The sequence below is a fragment of the Oryza brachyantha genome, chromosome 1 (assembly GCF_000231095.2).
Source record: "Oryza brachyantha chromosome 1, ObraRS2, whole genome shotgun sequence".
Lineage (NCBI taxonomy): Eukaryota > Viridiplantae > Streptophyta > Magnoliopsida > Poales > Poaceae > Oryza > Oryza brachyantha.
The window spans coordinates 17834119-17854115 of record NC_023163.2 but is presented as its reverse complement, the minus strand read 5'-3'; the positions used below and the strand labels follow the sequence as shown (position 1 = coordinate 17854115).

At 39.8% G+C, this 19997-nt stretch overlaps 3 protein-coding genes across 3 annotated transcripts; 1 reads left to right on the top strand and 2 right to left on the bottom strand.

Annotated features, from left to right (window-relative positions):
* Positions 1 to 2210: 2210 nt before the first annotated feature.
* Positions 2211 to 9763, bottom strand: LOC102706605 (protein ANTI-SILENCING 1-like). The gene is made up of 11 exons (XM_006644293.2): positions 9649 to 9763; positions 7430 to 7806; positions 6444 to 6612; positions 5879 to 6345; positions 5135 to 5158; positions 4925 to 5017; positions 3895 to 3973; positions 3715 to 3799; positions 2997 to 3108; positions 2801 to 2917; positions 2211 to 2699 (listed from the first exon to the last, which is right to left on the bottom strand). The coding sequence occupies exons 2-11, from the start codon at positions 7760 to 7762 to the stop codon at positions 2652 to 2654; spliced, it is 1527 nt and encodes a 508-aa protein (XP_006644356.1). The 5' UTR covers positions 7763 to 7806; positions 9649 to 9763; the 3' UTR covers positions 2211 to 2651.
* Positions 9764 to 11924: 2161 nt separating this feature from the next.
* Positions 11925 to 15252, bottom strand: LOC102706329 (V-type proton ATPase subunit c''2-like). The gene is made up of 4 exons (XM_006644292.3): positions 15019 to 15252; positions 14867 to 14944; positions 12465 to 12635; positions 11925 to 12383 (listed from the first exon to the last, which is right to left on the bottom strand). Exons 1-4 carry the CDS (start codon positions 15132 to 15134, stop codon positions 12215 to 12217), a joined length of 534 nt encoding a protein of 177 aa, XP_006644355.2. The 5' UTR covers positions 15135 to 15252; the 3' UTR covers positions 11925 to 12214.
* Positions 15253 to 16984: 1732 nt separating this feature from the next.
* LOC102706064 lies at positions 16985 to 17611 on the top strand. The gene has a single exon (XM_006646023.2). The coding sequence runs from the start codon at positions 16985 to 16987 to the stop codon at positions 17573 to 17575; it is 591 nt and encodes a 196-aa protein (XP_006646086.2). The 3' UTR covers positions 17576 to 17611.
* The last annotated feature ends 2386 nt before the right edge of the window (positions 17612 to 19997 follow it).

Sequence of the window (19997 nt, the reverse complement as noted above, 5' to 3'; positions counted from 1 at the left end):
ATAATAATATAAAATCTTGTGAACGGTATAACGTGGTAACGTTCGTTTCAAAGGAATGCACCCAAGGAAAACTATAGGAAAATTTTCTATCTCTCCACTATTGAGGGCAAAACATAGCAAAAAAAAGAATCCACTCCAACCTCATTTTCATAATGCTAGAGGGAAAATTCCTATGTTTCTCAACCCTATAGGTTTACACATACATTTCTATCATATTCCTATAGTTTTCCTATTACTATGATTTAGAAATCCTATGAACTGAATAAGCCCTAAAGCATCCTAGCAATTCATTCATTATCTTCTTCATCCTAAAAATAGAGGACAAAAAATAAAATTTAAACTTCAGCACAATATCTATCTCATCCTCTATTTTTAGATGTCATTCATATTAGAAAAGAGAAACTACATATTTGGATGTTCTCTTTATTCTCCAAAGAAATATAAAGATGTCATATATAAATGATCTGCTGAAGTACAATAAGATATGAAGGATGAAACTATTTTAGATGATCATCCAAATAAAGATATGGACGACCAAATTTAGATAAGCTGTTGGGAATACTCTTAGGCTTCATTGTCCATTTGCTTTTTTTTTGGGATATGGAGGAGATTCGTAGATGGAGAAATAAACTTTTCAGAGAACTTCCACGTTCTAACTCTATCATTGTCGAAAAGTTTTAACTTAAAGATACCAACAATTTAACACTATTAGCGTAGCATCTTTTTTTAGGCTAGAAATGTGATAGGATGCAAAGCCCTTGTTAAAAAGATTTTCGGGCAAATCTATAAGGCTATATAACCCTTAGAAACAACTCGCTCCAATAACTGAACTAAAAAATTAAGAGTAAAGTGCACCAGCAGTCTCTAAATTTATGTGCATGTGTCATCTAGATCCCTGAACTCTCAAAATGCATTTTTGGTCCCCGAACTTGTCTGGTGTGTCATATAGGTCTAAACGGGCTCTGACCCGCTCCATCCGCTGACGTGGCATGCCACGAAACGCCTACGTGTTGGTGGGGCCATGTGGGTCCCACATGTTAGTATGTCTCTCCTCATTATTCTTGTCTCTTCCTTCTCGATTCCTCCACTGACATGTGAAACCCACACAGCCCCACCAACACGTAGGCGCCACCGTGGCATGCCACGTCAGCGGATGTAACGGGTCGGAGCCCGTTTGGACCTATATGACATCCCAAACAAGTTCGAGGACTCAAAAATGCATTTTGAGAGTTCAGGGACCTAGATGACATATGCGCACAAGTTTAGAGACCATTGGTACACTTCACTCAAAAATTAAGTATTTTGGAACAGAAAAATTAAAGGATTGGACATATAGCATGAAATTATTTTTATAGAATGGCTTGATCCATAGGAGTTATGGAAGAGAATTAACATGTGGTTCAATTTCATTAAGCCTTTCCGTTGAATATTTATCTGTCAAATTATAATAATGATTTTTTTCCTCCATCCAAATAGCTATTTCTATATTTTATAGTGTTTTACTATCATTTATATCGCAGTTACATTCTACAATCCTTTATTTTACACGTTTATTGCCATTGAAGTCGTTTATTCCTGTGTTACCACGTTCCCTTGTTAGAAAGGTTTTCCAAAATAATAAGGCGATCTTAAGTTGTAGTTAGTTCGGTAATAAGGCGATCTTAAGTTTTAGTTAGTTCGGTGGAAAACAGGATTAAGTTGTAGATTTGCATCTCTCAAAGATCATTTTGGGAGAAAAAGAAAACAAGGCATCTCAAGATAGACGTTAGCAAGTAAGGCATGTTTGTTTTTTACCAGATGCGTTACACAAGTATTTCTTATCTTTGCAGCTATTTGTAATTTTTTTTAACCACTTACCTAACACATTGTTGGTCCAGGAAGACAAATCAAAAGGTGCACACAAATTTACTTCAAGAATGAGCGTAGGCATGTCTCAGGAAGCTAGGAATCTCAATAACCAGGATATGGCTTTCCAAGAGCATCCAAAAAGAAGACATGATCATTATGAGCTACACCACCAACATCTATCAGGCGATCACCAGAATTTGTGGCGCCAGTTAATTTTTCAACTGCGAGGCCAGTGGGTGCATTCAGGACAAGTTCATCGTCACAGATGGAACAGAGGACTCGAGTTGTAACTGAAGCCACATAAGCAGTCCCACGAATGAACATATAGCCAAGTGAAGTCATGGATTTAAAAAATATACACATTTCATGACTGCACTCGTGATTTGCTATCTAACACGCAGCAACAGATCCAACAACTCCGCGTACAAGATCAAAACTGATGTACGGGGTAACCTAAAGCAGCCTCTGGCTTTCATAACATGCTGCAGGGGCTACTTCTACCAATGCTACTTTGGTTTCTGAAGCTATGTCACAATTCTTTCCTTTCTAGCATAATGGTCTACGGAACATGAGCAGTCAGACTGTGGTGCAGTTAGCTGTCCCCCTCAAAATTCAGTAAGTGCAAGCCAAACACAAATGGTCGGCATATCGCTCTTGAGCACCAGAAAGAATTTCAGATAAGTGTTGCTTCAGGCAAAAAGTGCACAAAGCTCTGAGGGATAATAGTCAGTACTCAGTAGAGAACTCCAAGATAAGCACAACAGGGACAGTTCCCATCGCTTAACCAAATCCATGGAAGCTAGTTATTTTCCAATCTTACTCGCAAAGGTTTTTCTCTCATCGTTATGTTTCTACAGAGAAAATTGAGCATGCAGAAATTAATGCCTGAATTATTATAATTATAAAACTGAAAACTGGTAGATGCATAAAGATCTCCTGTGGAAGTGATTACCTTCTGAAGTAACCTAAATTTCATGTCTTGCTTTTCGCGGATAAGCATCCAATCCAAGGCCAAATCATACTCCATCGTATTAGGCTGAGAACAATGCGAGGTTGACACTGCCTTCTTCTGCAGAAAGACTAGTTGTGTAAAATATTTAGACACAAAAGGAACTAGAGCAAACTTAATCTTAGAACACCATCAGCACCTGCTCTTCCCGTTGTCTTTGACCCATTTTAAGATTGCTGATGGTTAAGTGACCGGTGAGAGTTTCTGAAGGTTTTGGAACCTTAAGCAAACCTTTGCTGCAATAAAGGGGTCTGCACATGATATATTGAGAGAATCATGAAGGGTCAAACCAAAAACATCAAACAACACAATGTAATTTAATCAATAGTAGAAATTTAGAAATAACAACAGTAAGGAGTGCAAAATGGCATCACATGCAATTGCAGAGTGGTAATGTCCACATGTAAACTCCCTGAGGTGGTATCAAGATAGAACCAACCAATTGTTAATGAAAGTTTCTCTAAACTCATAATTCTGCAGTGTTTGTTATGAGATAACAATATGCCATCATGTGAAGCATAATAAACAGTGATCTACTTAAAATAGAATACTTCCTCCATCCAAAAATAACTTCATTCTTCACTCATTACACCTACCAGTACAAAAGCTAAAAGACTAAAATACCCTCCACTATCAAATCCCATTACAACTACCCCCTACATTATCTATTTCAATGCATTTATTCCTTGCTTTCATAAACTCCAATGCAATGATTTCTCTAACAATGACCTTATTTTGGGACAAACTAGGATGGATAAACATGACCTTATTATGGAAGGAGGTGGTACATTAAATGCAACATGAACATATATATAGTAGATTTCTCCAATAAGTATGCAAACAACAGAGTGGGATACCTTCCACCAACCACCAAGCCTGAATTAATTTTTGAAATAGCAGAATCCGCGGCACTTTTAGTTTTGAATATAGCATATGCTTTTCCTACAAACAAGGAAGCAGATTGTTTTAACTCACATTCAAGACAAATTGCCTCAAATGTGGCAAACTTGCAAGTATTACAAACAGAACTCACTCACCATTGTTTGGATCATCATAAGTTGGGTGGTTAATAGGCTTAGCAATACAAGTTAGTTGTAATGCATCACGTATAAGTTCCTGCAAAAATGATTATCACGAGAATTCATTAAGAATGATGGCAGGACACAGGAAGCAGACAAACATCGACACCAGAGAGTGGAACATACACATCCATTTCAGAAGATATTGTCCAAGCATGGCAGAATAAGCATCAAATGATATAACCTCTCCTAGGTACTAAAATTGGGGGTAGAAAGTGATGCTATACAACATACGTTTTTCGTTTTTCATCTCTTTAAGGCATAAGTGTCAACTATACCGGCCAAAGAAAATGGGCAAAAATTAGGCAACATAGATTCTTAAATAAAATATCTTGCTGTAAATATTTATATGTTTTCCCTCTCCCTACATTCTTCTCAATTGTCTATACTTCTTTTAAAAATAGTGGGTAGCAGAAATGTGTATGTAAAGCGCATACAATACAGATGCATGTACCATTATGGCATTGAGAGAAAAATAGTACAAGCATATATTTTTTTTTACTTTATAGAGCAGAGAAAACAAAAGAAGTACATAAAAATGATGCTTTAGACTCAGGATATTCCTCCACTTCATTTCATCTTTTACTCATCCATTCAGCCTGCCCACCCAACTGCAACACCCCAATTTATATACTTCTACCGTCCCAAAGTAACCACATCTTAGATGAATTTATTTCAGAATGGAGGAAGTATAATAGTATTAGTTAGTAATAGTCTTGTACTATCAGTTAGTGGCATGTTTGTTAAGTTGAGAAGAATTTACAGCGCAGAGGAGACTCGGATGAAAGTTCTTTCCGTGCTGTGGGAAATCCTTCTATATACAAGTTCTCATACAAAACTTTGTAAAATTAAGAGCTTACGTCAAAAGCAAATCGCAAAGTACACAGAGAAGACAGCGAAGCTAGTAAAGAAGTCAATAAATGATTGGCTGAGAATATAATAGAGAAGCAGTTTGTGCTTTATGAGAAACAGATGGACAATGCAATACCTCTATGTCAGCAGCAGCAAACTGTATGTCGAGATTCTGAATGTACACAAGTGTTCCTTGCTCATCAGCATTTTGTAGTCTGGTATGCCATGGCTGAAATTTTAATTTAAAAGGTAATCACATATAAATAAGGTTAATAGAAATATTTTCTTGTTTTTCTTATAATTTTGAAGCATTGACTAATGAAGCATAGATAAAATGGTTACTCACAATCTTGAACCATTTGCTTCTGTCCTGTTAAATAGCAGAAAAGGGCGTAAGCGCACACAAGCAAATATGACTATCAGTAGGAAAATTGTAGAATAAGAGCATTTTGCTTATGGCTTATTTTTCTAGCAACCTTAACATTAAAGGCAATTAATGTTCAGCTGAATAAACTCCTTTGACAGAATAATTGAAGAAACACTTGGCCTTTTACTCAATGCCTTGGATAACTGGGCTAGCCATCTTAATTGCTGGGTTGATAATCGGATAGCATGAGGCGCATATAGTAGTATATTAAACCTTATTTAAAGAATGCATCCAAGGCACAAAGCCAAAAAAGCAAGCAAGTCTCGCTGGGCTAGTTGGCCTCTTGGGTTTCCCAGGCCAGCCTTGCATGTAAGTTTTGGTAATTCCAAATGCCACATGCAGACACTGTTGGCGAGTAGACAAAATAACTTGCCGGGTGGAAAAAAAAATCAGCAGTCAAATGGTCCCTTGTGCTGGACAGGTCCAGCCCGTGTGTTGGGTCTTGATCTTTTTCCGGTAAGATCACATGGGCAGTTCAGGCCTTATAACTATGCTTTTACTTGTGTACAAATGACAGAATATATTCGCAGGAGATGTGAACATAATATTAACCGAGTTACGAGCGAAAAAAATGTTACAAAAGTTAACATGACACCATAGCATCAATGAAGCTATTCATTGATAGGTTTAAAGTGTACACCCAGTGTTAGTTGAGAAACTTACAGCCTGTCTTGCTGCTAGTTCCAAAGGTCCAGTGCGATTTGTTCTTTCGGAAACATCTGATGCCACATTTTTCACTGTAACATTTTCAGAAAATTTCACCCTCTTTGGGGGTCTCTCACCAGAGAGAACTTTCTGTGCCGATTTGGGAATGTTAACTGTCGATTTGGGAACATTCTCTGTAGGTTTGGTAACATTCTCCTCCTTAGCTGCTACCTGGGGCGGGGGAATGGCAGCAGCCACACTTTCCTCCATGGCCACTGATTGGGTAAAGGGAATGGCTGAAGCCACAATTTCCTCCTTGGCCACTGACTGAGGTTGGGAAACTGCAGCAACTGGACTTTCATCCTCCATAACCGTTGACTGGGGAAGGGGAACTGGGACATGAAGCACCTTCTGATCGACACCATGCACTTCCTGATCTGAACAGGATGTCACTTGCTCAACTTTTGGATTAAGCAAAAGTTGCCCTGTGCCAGAAGAACAGTAGTTAAATACTAATTTGGATAGCAGATTACCATATTAAAATGCAATTTAATGCGCCGATGAAATCTGATATATTGCTGACCTTCTAGCCCTGCAATTTTCTCAGGTAGTTGTTCCGAGAGTTTGCACTCTTTAACATCAAAGAACCTGTAGAAGATATAATCGGCCATTGCTTGTTCCCTATGGGAAGGTTGGCGATTCCTCTCATCCTTTGAAATGCAAACAACAGTGCATTTCCCAGCAATAGCTTCCTGATTGACCAATAACAAAAGGATATAATAATATTTTAATTCCAAGAAGAAGTAAAAGGTTGGAAAAGGCAAGCGACTTAACATTTGCAGGCGATACACAATAGCAGCCTAGCAGGAGAGTGTCAATCTTTTATCTTTAATGTTAATACCTAACCATGCTCTACTGAAATGGTATGCGCAACTTAATAAAAAGGATGTTTAACTGCTGACACCAGCTCGAAATGATCTCAAGTTGATTGTTCCCGACCAAGCCCACTCTGCAGAGGTCATGCAAATGGGTAATATGCTAATGCCTACTCTGCCTATCTCAGTTGGACTGCATTTTCTTCTACAAAATTATATACTCCAAAAATGTGTAATTTAACTATTGATCTTTGCACATTGTGATGCACTTTTAATACATAAGAATTAGAAATCTTAACTTCAAATTACTTATGCCATGTGTGAATGACTGAATATACCACAAATACAAGATTACATGCTGGATCAAACCAGGGTGGACAGTTTCCCTACAAAAGAAGTGGGAAATGGTCTACCCTCACATCAACTAATTAGTAGTTAGTAGCTAGAACTTGATAAGGTAAGTTATGTAGCTCTAGGAATCTAGCTACCAATGTATAAATGTATTGGCCGACGTTGTCCATCAACTAACTTTACACAATTAGAAACAAATTCAATATAATATTCACATAATAGTGATTGCCTGTCCATTGAGAGATCAAGATGCAAATGTATAAACATATTGCAAGAAAGCATAAGGTAAAATGAGATCCGGAAAACCCATTGCACAAATTAAGGCGAAAATATATGAACATACCAGCGGGTTGATATCTGCAAGGCCAGTGCCTTCACCAGAAGCAAGAAAAATCTCCCTTTCCATCACAGGGCCACTTAAATGTTTTTTAATCTCATCCGGGAGAAAAAACCAAAGAATCTTTACTTTCTTCACTTGATTTTGCTGCCATATCTTTATTATCTTTCCAATGTAAGGTTCCGATTCACCGCTCTTAAAAAGATACACATTGTCATACAATGAGTATTTCACATTGTCAAATGTGAAGGAGTCATAAAACTGTGTATCCATCTTAGCACCACCTTTTGCTCTCTTCTTTCCCCATGAGAACTGAATATTCTCATTACTACCATCCATTCTGATAATGGTAACTTGCAGCTCACTATCCACTCACCATAGGCCTAAGGGTGATAAAACCAGCAGGTCAAATTAGGCAATAAGATCACATCAGGCTTGACTATCGATAATGCTAGCACAGAACACGAGTAGTATCTGAAGCTTGTAACGGTGGTTTCTGGTAACTGGGCTGTTTATGTGAGGTGGTTAACAAATATTTGATCCATGTTTACAAACTACTATATACATTCGCTTCAAAATGAAAATCGTTAATCTAGTTTCTTCAAACCTGTTGAATTTGAGTTGTTGCCATTTTAGTTAACCTAGCAAATCTATGTCGTTTTCAAGAATAGTTAACCCAGATAATACAATGCATGAACATTAGAGGTTTACTGAGCTGAGAAATATTAACTTCAGAAGATGTAATTTTCTCAACAAAGAAAGGAACTCTCTGACTTTTTGAAAACCCCTCTTTTGTAGCTGAACACAACATTGTTTTATCTACACTTGAATGCATGTGGAATGTAAAAGATAATGCATAAAAAAATACAAAGATACTAAATTGTGATTGATTGCTGCATGCTGATGTATTTTAAACCAACCTATTTAATTTTTTTTCAGGATATGTTGTGGTTATTCTAAATCAAGTTCCAAAGTATGTGGAAAATAAGCAAACATAATAAAAACACAGACTAAATTACATAATGAAAAGATAATGCATAAAAAATTACAAAGATACTAAATTGTGACTGATTGCTGCATGCTGATGTATTTTAAACCAATCTATTTAAATTTTTTTCAGGATATGTTGTGGTTATTCTAAATCAAGTTCCAAAATATGTGGAAAATAATCAAAAAAATGAAAACACAGACCCATCCGCTTGATAAATAAATATGTCACATTGGTTGGTTATATTTTGGATCATGCTGGAAAGATATCCCATTAGTAGTTGTTCGATTGTCTTTTGGAAAAATTAATCTATTATGATTTTCAGTTGGCATGAATTCTACATGCGCACCAACAGGACAACACAAAACGTAACAGGTTTCATGAATGCTGATATATTAATGATACAACCAATTGAGGAGTAACTACAATTGTACATGCATAAAACTTGTCCCCTGTTTTCAACCTAAAAGGCAACAGTTACAGTTTGTGCTTGTGCCTTTGATCAAGAGCATGTTCTTAGATTGGGTATGAAATAAAAAACATGAATGTATTTTAAATTGATATATTCTTGTCCGATGTTTCGTGTTACTAATAGACTAGCACATATAGAACAGTAACTCCACAACTAGGATCATCGTGCATGTCTAACTTTACTATAATAAGATCAAGGGGGTGTCCAGCACGCGAAAGAACAAACCCATGAGGTAACAGGTTCCAGGGAACCCATCTAGGGTTTGACACAGCTAAGCCGTATGGGGAGTTGGGGACTAAAATTACCATCATCAACAGTTGAGAGCTACTAAATGCGACAACCGAAGCCACCAAACCCTAGACGGGGAAACGCAACAGAATGTGCGTCGCCCCCCGCGAAGTTCCCCAAACCTTATAGAGCCCCAAAGTGAAGGGCACCTCCATTCGACCACTCGAGCACCATAATTCAGCGCCCAGCCGGTTCGTTCGGTCGGCCCGCCCGCACGCACGTCGCCCAAACCGCCCGCATTCCTCGCCCACACCTCCCAACCGGAGGCCGCGAGCGCCAGGGGGCACGGCCAGGGCGGCCCCAGGGCCCGACGGCGGGGCGAGGCGAGGCGGAGGGCTCCAGAGAGCAGGGTTGCTCCGCGGCCATGGGGACACGCGGCGAGGAACCACGCCGCGCGTGTGGGCGCCAGCGAAACCTAGTGCGGGGAGCAGTGACGAGGGAAGGGGAGGGGGGTGAAGAGGGGAGAGGGGGACTCACGTGTGCGGCCGCCGGCGAGGAGGGCGGCGTGGCTCCCAGGTAGCAGGAGGCCGCGGTGTGAGAGGAGAGGAGAGGAGACGACACGACGGAGGAGGGAGGAGAGATTTCGTGGGGAGAAGCCAGAAGGCGAGAAAAGGGAGAGAAGGGGTTTTCCCGTTCACCTATACACAGTCGTGCGTATTTCGGGAGGCAGCGGACTAAGAACCGAGATCATATACCTTCGAAAGTTATGTCTGCTAGTGAATCTATACGCGCGTGTATATATATATATAAATTGATAAATTTAGACAACGATAGAAAGTCTTACAATATAAAACGAATGTAATATTTGGGAACACCTGAGTTTACTCTGTCATATAAAAACCAAATACTCCCTCCGATTTTCATTGTTTGACGCCTTGACTTTTTATCTACGTTTGACTATTTATCTTATTTATATAATTATTAACTATTTTATTATGATTTGATTTATTACTAAAGTAACTTTAAGGATGATTATAATTTTATATATTTGAACAAAATTTTTGAATATGACAAAGAGTCAAACGTAGATTAAAAAGTCAACGGCGTTAAAAAAAATATAAGAGGAGTTCCTTCCATCTCATAAAAATAAAACAAAAAATATTCATCCTAATACGATAAATATAGGACAGAGAAAGTAGAATTTGGTCGCATATACTACCAGTGAGAGGAGAGAGTACCGAGGTGTTGAGAAAAAAATCTCACTGGCATGTAAAACTAAACAATTTAGTCCCATATGATTAATTAAATATTAGCTAAAAACACTTTAAAATGAATTAATATATTTTTAAAAATAACTCTTCAATAGAAAAACTTTTGAAGGGTAGGAGTTACGAAAGGTTCTTACCAAACACAGCCTAAGGATGTGACGCACATCACTGGATTTATTTTTTTACTCGACACCTTAACACACTTAAAAAAATATTATAATAAAAAATAGAATGTATAGTTTTTCACCATATTTATGGCAGTCATGGTCACTTATTGCCGAATTATGGTAGCATTAATGCTATAAAGTGATAACCTTACAGAACTTACAGAATTAACAAGTAAATAGAAATTTAATTTTTTTGGTAAATTTGTTCAATTTCTCAGGGTTTTCGTATAACCAGGAGTTAGGACTTACATTTAACAAACAATAACAGAGACCTCGATAGACGGACGCTACGATTTTGTGTATGAATCTCTATGTTGTAAAAAGCGAAGACATCCTCATGTTCCTAACCATGGTGCTCTCATTCCCCACATAAAAAACCATATTAATTACAAAGATCATCTAACAAAAAAATTAGTGTTCCCATGAACCACCATCTTAACCGGTGTTTATTATCTAGGTCATCCATACGACGCATGTTATTTAGTCAGTGCCAAAATATTCTATTTAGGGCTTATTCAGTTGGCTAGGTAGATTTGATGCCTAGACCATCCAATTCATTCCAAGTCAGTTAAGGCGACCAAGTAAGGACGGTAGCTATACACATCTAGATGATGACAGCGGTGACTATGATGCAAATTGGTGAAGCATCGACGTCCAACTTTGGAAGTACTCACACGAGATCAAATTGACTTAGGTGCTTAGGTCCATCTACAGGAATAAGGAAGGGAATTTAGTGTTACCCAATCCAGACACCGCTGCTAGATCTTGATCATTCTTGAGAAGATAGTGTCGCTGCAACGCTCATTCATCATGTTGTTTGTCACTGTCATCTCTACCCGTTGCCTCCCCGTGCTCCCTAGACGATACCACTCATCTCCTATCTTACTCATGGCGCTCCCTGGAGATGGAGTTGAGGGTACTACCAATGTCGATGTTTCGTCCACTTCGTTCATATACGTATTTGTCATCCTTGCTCAGTGGGACCCTACCTTATCGAACTATGTCATAGCCTACTCTATTCTTGCTCGCTAGGAATACATAATTGTTTTGCTCCTAGTCTACTCTATTTCTTAAGGAAAACCTTTCATCTACTCTATTTCTTAAGGAAAACCTTTTATCTATGCTCCACATGTGCTTCATAAGGCATGACTTAAATCTCACATTTGTTGGTCCATATGTGCAAAAACAAGTTATCTACTGGTAGTTCTATGAAAATATAGTACAACTCTGTATAAAAAAGTTTAAAACCCTCCTTGACCACCTAATTGTTGCATAAACCACCTATTTTCTAGTCAGTGGATAGCTGTCCGACTAGCGACTAGGTGAATACCGAATCTAATGCCTAACCTGTTTGGTCTTTCTCATGTCAATATCGCAATTTGCAACGGCCCTTGGCATTGGGCAAAACATGACTAATTTATTATTGGGTTCGATGATGTTTTTATTCAATACGCAGACCACAATCTGCAAAAGCAATAGCGCCTACAAGATACCCAGCATGTAGTCTTTACAGTAGGAAGAGTATCTCTACCATCAGATGCATCAAGCATCAATATACGTGATTTGCCAAAAATGCACAAACAAAAAAGAAATAAAAACAACTCGACCAGATGTTTTTTTTCCGACAGGTATCCCCGAAATAATTTACAGATTCCCGTATGGATAGAGCTAAGCTTTCGCTGGCCATGTTGCTTGAGATGACATGATTATGCCAACAATCACCCCAAACAGCCCCAGAGCACTGCCGAAGATCTCAATCACCAAGATCTTTACAAATAGTGATGAATTCTGAGCATCAGACAGTGCACAGCTGCTTCCAATTATTCCCACACATACCCTGCCGAACAGAAATTTAACCATATGAAACCGTAAAACATAGTACACAGGAAACAAAGCCGGCACAAGGATTGGTGCTCACCCGCAAACAAGATTAGCAAAGCCAACAATAAGACCAGACGCAAAGATTGCATAGCCAGCGCGGAGAGACTCTGGATCATGTATTTGAGCTGATGGTACACTTTCAAGCTTTGTTTGGAGGATGATTGCCACGATTACACCATAAATCGCAACAGCTTCACAGAAGATGACACTGTAAAACACAGTCAGATGCATTGGTGTCAGTATTACAAGTTAGAAAGGTAAACAAAGTGATTCAACAGGTCTTTCAATACATGTTCTAGAATATGAACTTAGGCCATGTTTGGCACAGCTCTAGCTCCCAATTCCAACTTATCTAGAACGGTATTGTGTCAAACGGTTTAGATTCTAAATATTTTGGAGCGGAGTTAGTGGAGCTGCTCCTACGAAATAAACTACAGGGGTGGAGCTTTTGCTGCTCCACAGTTCTACTCCACGTCAAAAGACCCATTACCCACAAGTTTTTAGATGTATTTACACAAAATTGCCATCCATCTACCCCTAATCTATTCTCTTCCTCTCTCTCTCTATACGACCCTTCCTCTACAACTAACAGAACAACCATACAATTATGTTGTTCTAATTCTAAAGAAAAATAATCGGTATTAAATTACATCCAAAAGAAAATAACCAATTCATGGCTTCCATCATGAATACAGCAGAAGTCATAAGGGCATTATTGTCAACTTACTCCCTAACCTCTGTTTCAGGAGTTCTGGAGCAGTCTAAGCTAGCCAAACAATCTCTCTAGCTCCTACAGGAGCTAGCTCCCACTGGAGTGGGCATTTGGAGTTAAGAGCTAGAGTTCAGAGCCCTACCAAACGAGCCCATAGCAAATTAACAAAATTTACATCTGTAGCAAACAATGGTGGAAATAAAGGATATGCAGATGCAAGTCTACCAGCCATACATGTAACTTAGTTGTACATCTGACAAAAAATTGAACTTAATGCAGCTAACATAACTGTAAGAACATACTTAAAATCCAGGTGGTCACTCATGAATTTTGGCAGCCTAAAAAGTTCAAGTGGATCTATTTATTCACAATACAATGCACCATGAAAATCCACCCAAGGATGAATTGCTTCGAGCAACCAAACATCAAGCCCCTTAATTCATGAAGTGTTGCCATTCAGGTTTCATCCTCCTGGCTTGAAACAAGTCAAATGGTTGTAATTGAAAACCATACATAGTTCTCAGGGCCATTGCTATCAGCAATAATCTGTTGGGAACATCATAGGATTTTGCTTTGTATTATTGCTATCTTGCTGCTGGTTTACAAGATGTGAAATATGGTGGACCAAATAAAGTGGAGAAACTGCAGGGTCATATTGTCAAAAGAGAGAGAATATCTCCAATATTTTGCAAGTCAGTTATAGTGACCAGGCAATGTTAGCTCAGTTGTGAATCAACCATTCTCTAGAGTCTAGACAGACAGTTCAGTTCCCAATTGCACAATACACTGGAGTCGCCGTATATATCATATATGTATGTGCATAGTAGCTGTCCTACATGATACTATTAGATGCAGAACCCAACGTTCCACTGCATATGTTACATTGCATGACACAATTGTCCTAGAGTGCTACAATACCTTATGAACATATAACAGCATTATCACCAGTAAAGCAGACCGCGTTCTAGACCCTAGTTACACTACTATGACTGACTGCTATTGTTGAGTGAATATACCCACAAGACAGCTAAGGAGCGGGACTGAACCCACAAGACCAGTAGAAGAACTTCACTACCCCAACCAGAGAAAATGTGGAACAGCACAGCCAACAAGCACCCCCAGTTAGGCGAAGAGAAGGAGATGGTTAATGCTAACAATTGGATAGTGTTCACAGTTAAACAAAGCCATGTTTTACCATGACAAAAAAAGGCATAATAGCTGAAACTTGAAAGCCATGAAAGAGCACTCACCTAAGCCAATTGCCTAGAGAATATCGTGGTAATTGCCCTAGGTCCAACAGGCATGAATGAAATTTTAGTTGTCCCACTAGTTATGGCATGATGTTAGCAAATTTACATATCTCATTACTGTCAAATCAATGAAAAACTTACAAGATGGCATCCAATTCGTTCTAGCAAGAAAACTATTTGATAATCTACGTCAATTCATGTCATTAACCAGTAAATCTCGAGTAATCCACGGCAAAAAGTACGCATGCTAGGCTAATTCTTGAAACAAGTCGAGCAAGATCGGCATCGCCGAGATACTTCATGTCGACACATACCCTATCAGCACTAACAGAATCGCAGCACGCAAACAAGAAAATTATTCAACCAATTCCTAAGTTAAGCCAGCAGGCCCAAATCAAGAGCCCACAGCGCACCAAACAACACCGAAACGAGGCGTCACGTGCGAAATCAGCAGCGTAGAGAATCCGGGATTCGCACCTGATGAGGTTCTTGGAGGTGATCCTGGGCGCCTTGATGGCGGCCCCGATGAGGCTGCTCCCCGTGATGAAGATCCCCCTGCAGGCAGGAGCTGACAATCAGACGCGCCAGATCTAGTGACGCGCGGAGGTGGGGGGGCGAAGAGCACTCACCAGGCGGCGCCGAGGACGGAGACGCCGATGGAGACGGCGATGCCGATGGCGGAGAAGGTGTAGGGCGAGATCTGCACGAGCGCGCGCGCCCACGACGACGAGTCCGACGATGACATCCTCCCCGCGGGCCTCGTCGGCGAATCGAAAATCGGCGATCCCCTCTCGGTCTCGGGTTGTGTGGGTTTGCGACTTTGCGGTGCGGGGAAGAGAGAGAGAGAGAACGAGAGAGAGGTGTTCGTCGTGGTTTGCACGGGACCAGGCGTGGTGGGGGATCGGGGAACGAGGGCTGGTCCGTCCGATCGATAGATGGACGGTTCGTATGGACCGGGACAACAGGTTTCACAAAACCGCAGTCCCTAGAGATATCACAATCAAGTTTTTACAGTATTTATACGTTTGTACTGGTAGTAGTAGTTTTGAAAGAGAGTTCTAAGTTTATTAATGGACAAAAAAAATGTCCGTGTATTGTATGCGGTCAAGTTAATTTTATTTGTGTAAATTAAAATAAAATTTGAAAATAAGTTTTGAAAAAAATTGTGCGTTGGGTCGAGAATAGTAAGTGTGGTCAATATAGGATTGATTTGGGAAACTTATGTTGTATTAAAATATTTATTATATAATATAGTAAGTTGCACTCAACATTATAAACAATTTAAATAACATGAATGGTATTCTGACAACAATATCGGGTTGGGACCGAAATCTAAATTGGACGTGAATTTTATGGATGTTGAGGAGTTGTTGTGTTGCTAGGAGAAGCTCAGGTCGCTGGTATTTGTCCAACCCGTCAGCCACTTCTACGACGAGCTCTGCTTATACCGTGACACCGACTGTCATCAGGGTTGAAAATGGTACAGAAAATCCAACTGTACCCGTTCCCATTTCCGATTTCTTTCGACCATTTAGCCAGTAACGGAAATTCATGAAAACGGAAATGGAAACAGGTAAAATTGTCTGAAAACGGGTAATGCGTGCACACATAAAACGAGAGAATCTAACTTTACAAAAAGTAACAAAGTAACAGAGCCTGTCTTATATTTTATTATAGGTCAAGATAAAATTGTTGTAAAAAAAGAGATGCAAACATAAATGTTACTATGATATTAATAGTATAAATTATACATATACATATTTTAATATATGACACTGTTGACTTTTTCACATATGTTAGAGTGTGTGTCAAAAATCAACAATATTATCTATTAAAATATGAAGAGAGTATTCCATAACTGTTGAGGTCTAATAAAATAGTAAAAACACATGTCAAATGGTAGAATTTTATGTTCATTTATTTATGTTGTTGCTACAAAATGGATTATTATTACTTTGTTATTCATTTATCAGTAGCTTGACTCAAACGTGTCAAAGGTACTAAATGATTGGTTATTTCAAAGTAGCTCGATTAACTTATCATCCTGAGATTGTCTAGCATGTTACAAACTTAAATTCTCTCTGTAGTTTTCTGATATAAATCTATGGACTAAGCTAAGGATTTCTTTAGATCACATGAATTTTACAGTAACTTCAGAGGAAACGGTTCAATTCCTTCAAAATTCTTATAAAATTTCTCCAAACCGAAGTGGGCGTCGGGTGGCCCCATCAGATCCAGCACAAAGCCCCCCTATTCCTCATTTTGCCAGCTTCTTCGTGGATTGTTGTACGTGACATATTAAAACGCCGATGCTGAGAAGATGGCCGCGTTCATGATATTCTTCGTTCTTGCAATTGGTTGCCGTGACATGACGTTGAATGTCCATCCTACTGTCTGTCGTCGAGCTTCCATCGGTTCTTGATCGGATCGGAAACGGAAAGGCCGAAAGGGAGTACGATCGAGTCGGATCCGGGAACCCTTCTTTCATATTGCAAAGCGGGCGGCGCCATCGTCTCGCGTTTCAGCGTCTCACGTGTCTCTCTCTGCCTGCGAATCGGCGACACTACTCGTGCCACCCATCGGCGACACTTGTCCATGGCTTCCCCTCCCTGTCCCAGCGCCGACTACGAGGCGAGGGCTCTGGCGCTGGAGCAATGCGAGCGGGAGCTCGACGCGGTGGTCCAGAGCATGCTCAACCTCAACCTCGTTGACAGTGGAGACGACGACGTCGGAGACGCCACCGCCGCCGCCGACATGGACGGCAGCATCCACCAGAATCAGCAGCTCGCCGCCGCCGGCGGCGCGGGCGCAGAGGACCGCGCCTGCTGGGTCCAGGCCATGGTGAGCGAGATGCTGAGCGCCACCTCCATGGACGACGCCAGGGAGCGCTGCCTCAGGGTGCTCGACGCGTACGGGAGCGCCGTCGTCGAAGATTCCTCCCGCGCCGGGGCCGCCGCGTCGGCGCAGATCGCGCTCCTCAGGAAGGCGGTGCTGTTCCACCACCGGCTGCGCGTGGCGCAGGAGGCGGAGAAGACGAAGCTCCGGCTGGAGGTCGACGGCTACAGGGAGAAGGTGAGGCAGCTGGAGGCGACCAACTACGCGCTGTCCTTACACCTCAGGCTGGCCGACCTGCACCGCGGCGGCGGCGGCATGCCCCCCGGCCCCGGCAACCCAGAGATTTTCTGAGCTCGCCGGTCGCCGCGGCCTGCACTGCACTGCATTGCACGCGCGGGAAGCTAATGCTAATTGCCTAGCCTGATTAACTGATTAACCTAGATGGATCCCAAACTTTTTTATTTTTTAAACATTTTTAATAAATAATTTTATTACTAAAACTCGAGAGAAAATATTTTCGCCGTATAAACCTTTTGACCAAGTGAACGACGAAGCCAGCGTTGATGACATGGCAAAACAATGTTGCCACGCAAGTTGGTTGGCGTGGCAGTGCATGCCACTATCGACGTGGTAAGATAAAGCTGCGATGCCAAATATTTTGCGTGACAATCTTATCTTGTCACGCTAATGTATGCTAATGTTGATGGCGTGACCAAAAAAATTGATACGGTGATAATATTTTTTCTCAAGTTTTAGTAATAAAATTATTTATTAAAAATATTTTAAAAATAAAAAAATCGTGGATCGCTGAGACGCTAACCAATCTGGTATATATACTTAATTAACGTGGCGCCATGGCTGCAAACTGCAGGGTAACATTAGAGGAGATTATGCATGTAGTAGTTGTTTGTCTTTTGCACATTAGTTCTTCCTTAATAAAGTACAGCTTTACGATGTTTTCTTAATTCTTACGGGAATACGATCGCTTGAAAAACTAAATCCATCAATAAGAAAATCAAACAAATTAGCATACAAACCAGCATAAATCTTGAAACAAATCTAATCGATAAAAATTGATTGATAGATTAATTTTTTTAAGAGATTGACGAATAGCAAACCTGAATTCAAGTGTTTCCATGGCCGTATATGTATGCTTTTGGACCTGATATATAACTGAGAGAGAAAGAGAGAGTCCAAACCTTCAATTCTTGAGCATAGAAAGATAGTTGATCTACTTGCTAATAAAATACATCAATTGATCTACAACAAAACTTGGAAATACAGTATGTACGGTACACCTGACTGTTTGTATGTACACATCTTCTGCCACGCTTCCCTGTGCTCGTATCGATCATCTCTCCATGACTCCATTTTTTGCCAGTCTGAATTCTGGTCAAAACCATGAGAATTCCGAGTCTCATAGCTTTAATTAATCCGTTAGGTGATCCGGATAGTAGTCTCGTTGAAATAACAGAATCCATAATGAGAACGTGCGTCAATTGTCCATTTGTTCGAAAGAAAGAATGGCGGGAGCAATTAGCAAACTTTGTTAACTGTTCGATCTGACCAAACATTAGCTCTAGCTTCTCTCATCTGCTCGTGCTCTTCTTCTTCTACCTACCGGCCTCGCCTGACCTCTGCCAATTTGGTCAAGTCAACACTCGAGGGGCTCTGCAGCCACGACCGTTGATCGATTCATGTCGGCTGGACAACAGAAGATTTTGACCAAATTAGCCACACCTGTATACACATATTCAAATCTACTACAACTACTGTATAGTCGGACAAAAATTAATATTAACGTCCAAATCAACTGTTGCGGAGAGAATATGAGGTGTTCACGAAGGTTTTGGCCCCATTTAGTTTTCAAATTTTTTTCTCAAAAACATCACATCAAATTTTTGGATATTTAAATAGAGCATTAGATATACATGAATATTAAAATTAATTACATAGTTATAGAAGAAATCATGAGACAAATCTTTTATGCCTAATTAGTTTGTGATTAGTCATAAGTGCTACAGTAACTTATATGTGCTAATAATGAATTAATTAGACTCAAAAGATTCGTCTCGTAGTTTGTTAGCAGAATCTGTAATTTATTTTATAATTAGACTATGTCTAATAGTTCAAGTGTGTCCGTATATCCGATATGATTTTTCAAAAAAAAAAATTACAAACAGACCAAGGCCTTTATATGTTCATATGGTTACTCGCCAAGTCACTCCCGATCGACTTTATGTGCTTTTGGCCTTGTTATTTTCTCATCCATCGATTATGAATTATTTGAGATGTTAAATGATATGCTCTGAGTAAAAAAAACCCATATAAAAGATTCCAATTTAACCTCTATGAAGCAAAATTTCTAACTTCACAACAGTTAATTAGCTGTTCATATACTTAAATAGCTATAATAAAATTAGATAATACCCCTTCACTCCATATTATAAAACTTTTTGAATTTAAATAGATTTATTCATATATTAATGTATATGTGTCTAGATTCATTTAGCACACATATGAATCAAGGTAATGTCAGAGAGTTTTATAATGTAAAACAAGAGAATACCGTATTTTAACTTCCCAAATCCAGACAACCGTCGTGACACTTTTTTGTTGACAGTTTCTGCGTTGAAATTTTGCTCAAAAGGTAGATCATGAATTCATGATACATCGTACATTCAGTTATTCACGGTGTCCAGACCTGCAATACCCCGGTAGTCTTTACCTACTGCATAGGCTGCGTGGATGGCATCGCCCACATGAGATTACC

Excerpts from the sequence above, each read along its gene's own strand:
- LOC102706064 (XM_006646023.2), top strand. The coding sequence starts at position 16,985 with ATGGCTTCCCCTCCCTGTCCCAGCGCCGACTACGAGGCGAGGGCTCTG.
- LOC102706329 (XM_006644292.3), bottom strand. The coding sequence starts at position 15,134 with ATGTCATCGTCGGACTCGTCGTCGTGGGCGCGCGCGCTCGTGCAGATC. Across the intron at positions 12,636-14,866 it reads ACCTCCAAGAACCTCATCAG|TGTCATCTTCTGTGAAGCTG; the intron begins GTGCGAATCCCG and ends TGTGTTTTACAG. Across the intron at positions 12,384-12,464 it reads TTTGCTAATCTTGTTTGCGG|GGTATGTGTGGGAATAATTG; the intron begins GTGAGCACCAAT and ends TCTGTTCGGCAG.
- LOC102706605 (XM_006644293.2), bottom strand. The coding sequence starts at position 7,762 with ATGGATGGTAGTAATGAGAATATTCAGTTCTCATGGGGAAAGAAGAGA. Across the intron at positions 6,613-7,429 it reads TTGCAGATATCAACCCGCTG|GAAGCTATTGCTGGGAAATG; the intron begins GTATGTTCATAT and ends TTGGTCAATCAG. Across the intron at positions 5,159-5,878 it reads AACTAGCAGCAAGACAGGCT|GACAGAAGCAAATGGTTCAA; the intron begins GTAAGTTTCTCA and ends GCTATTTAACAG.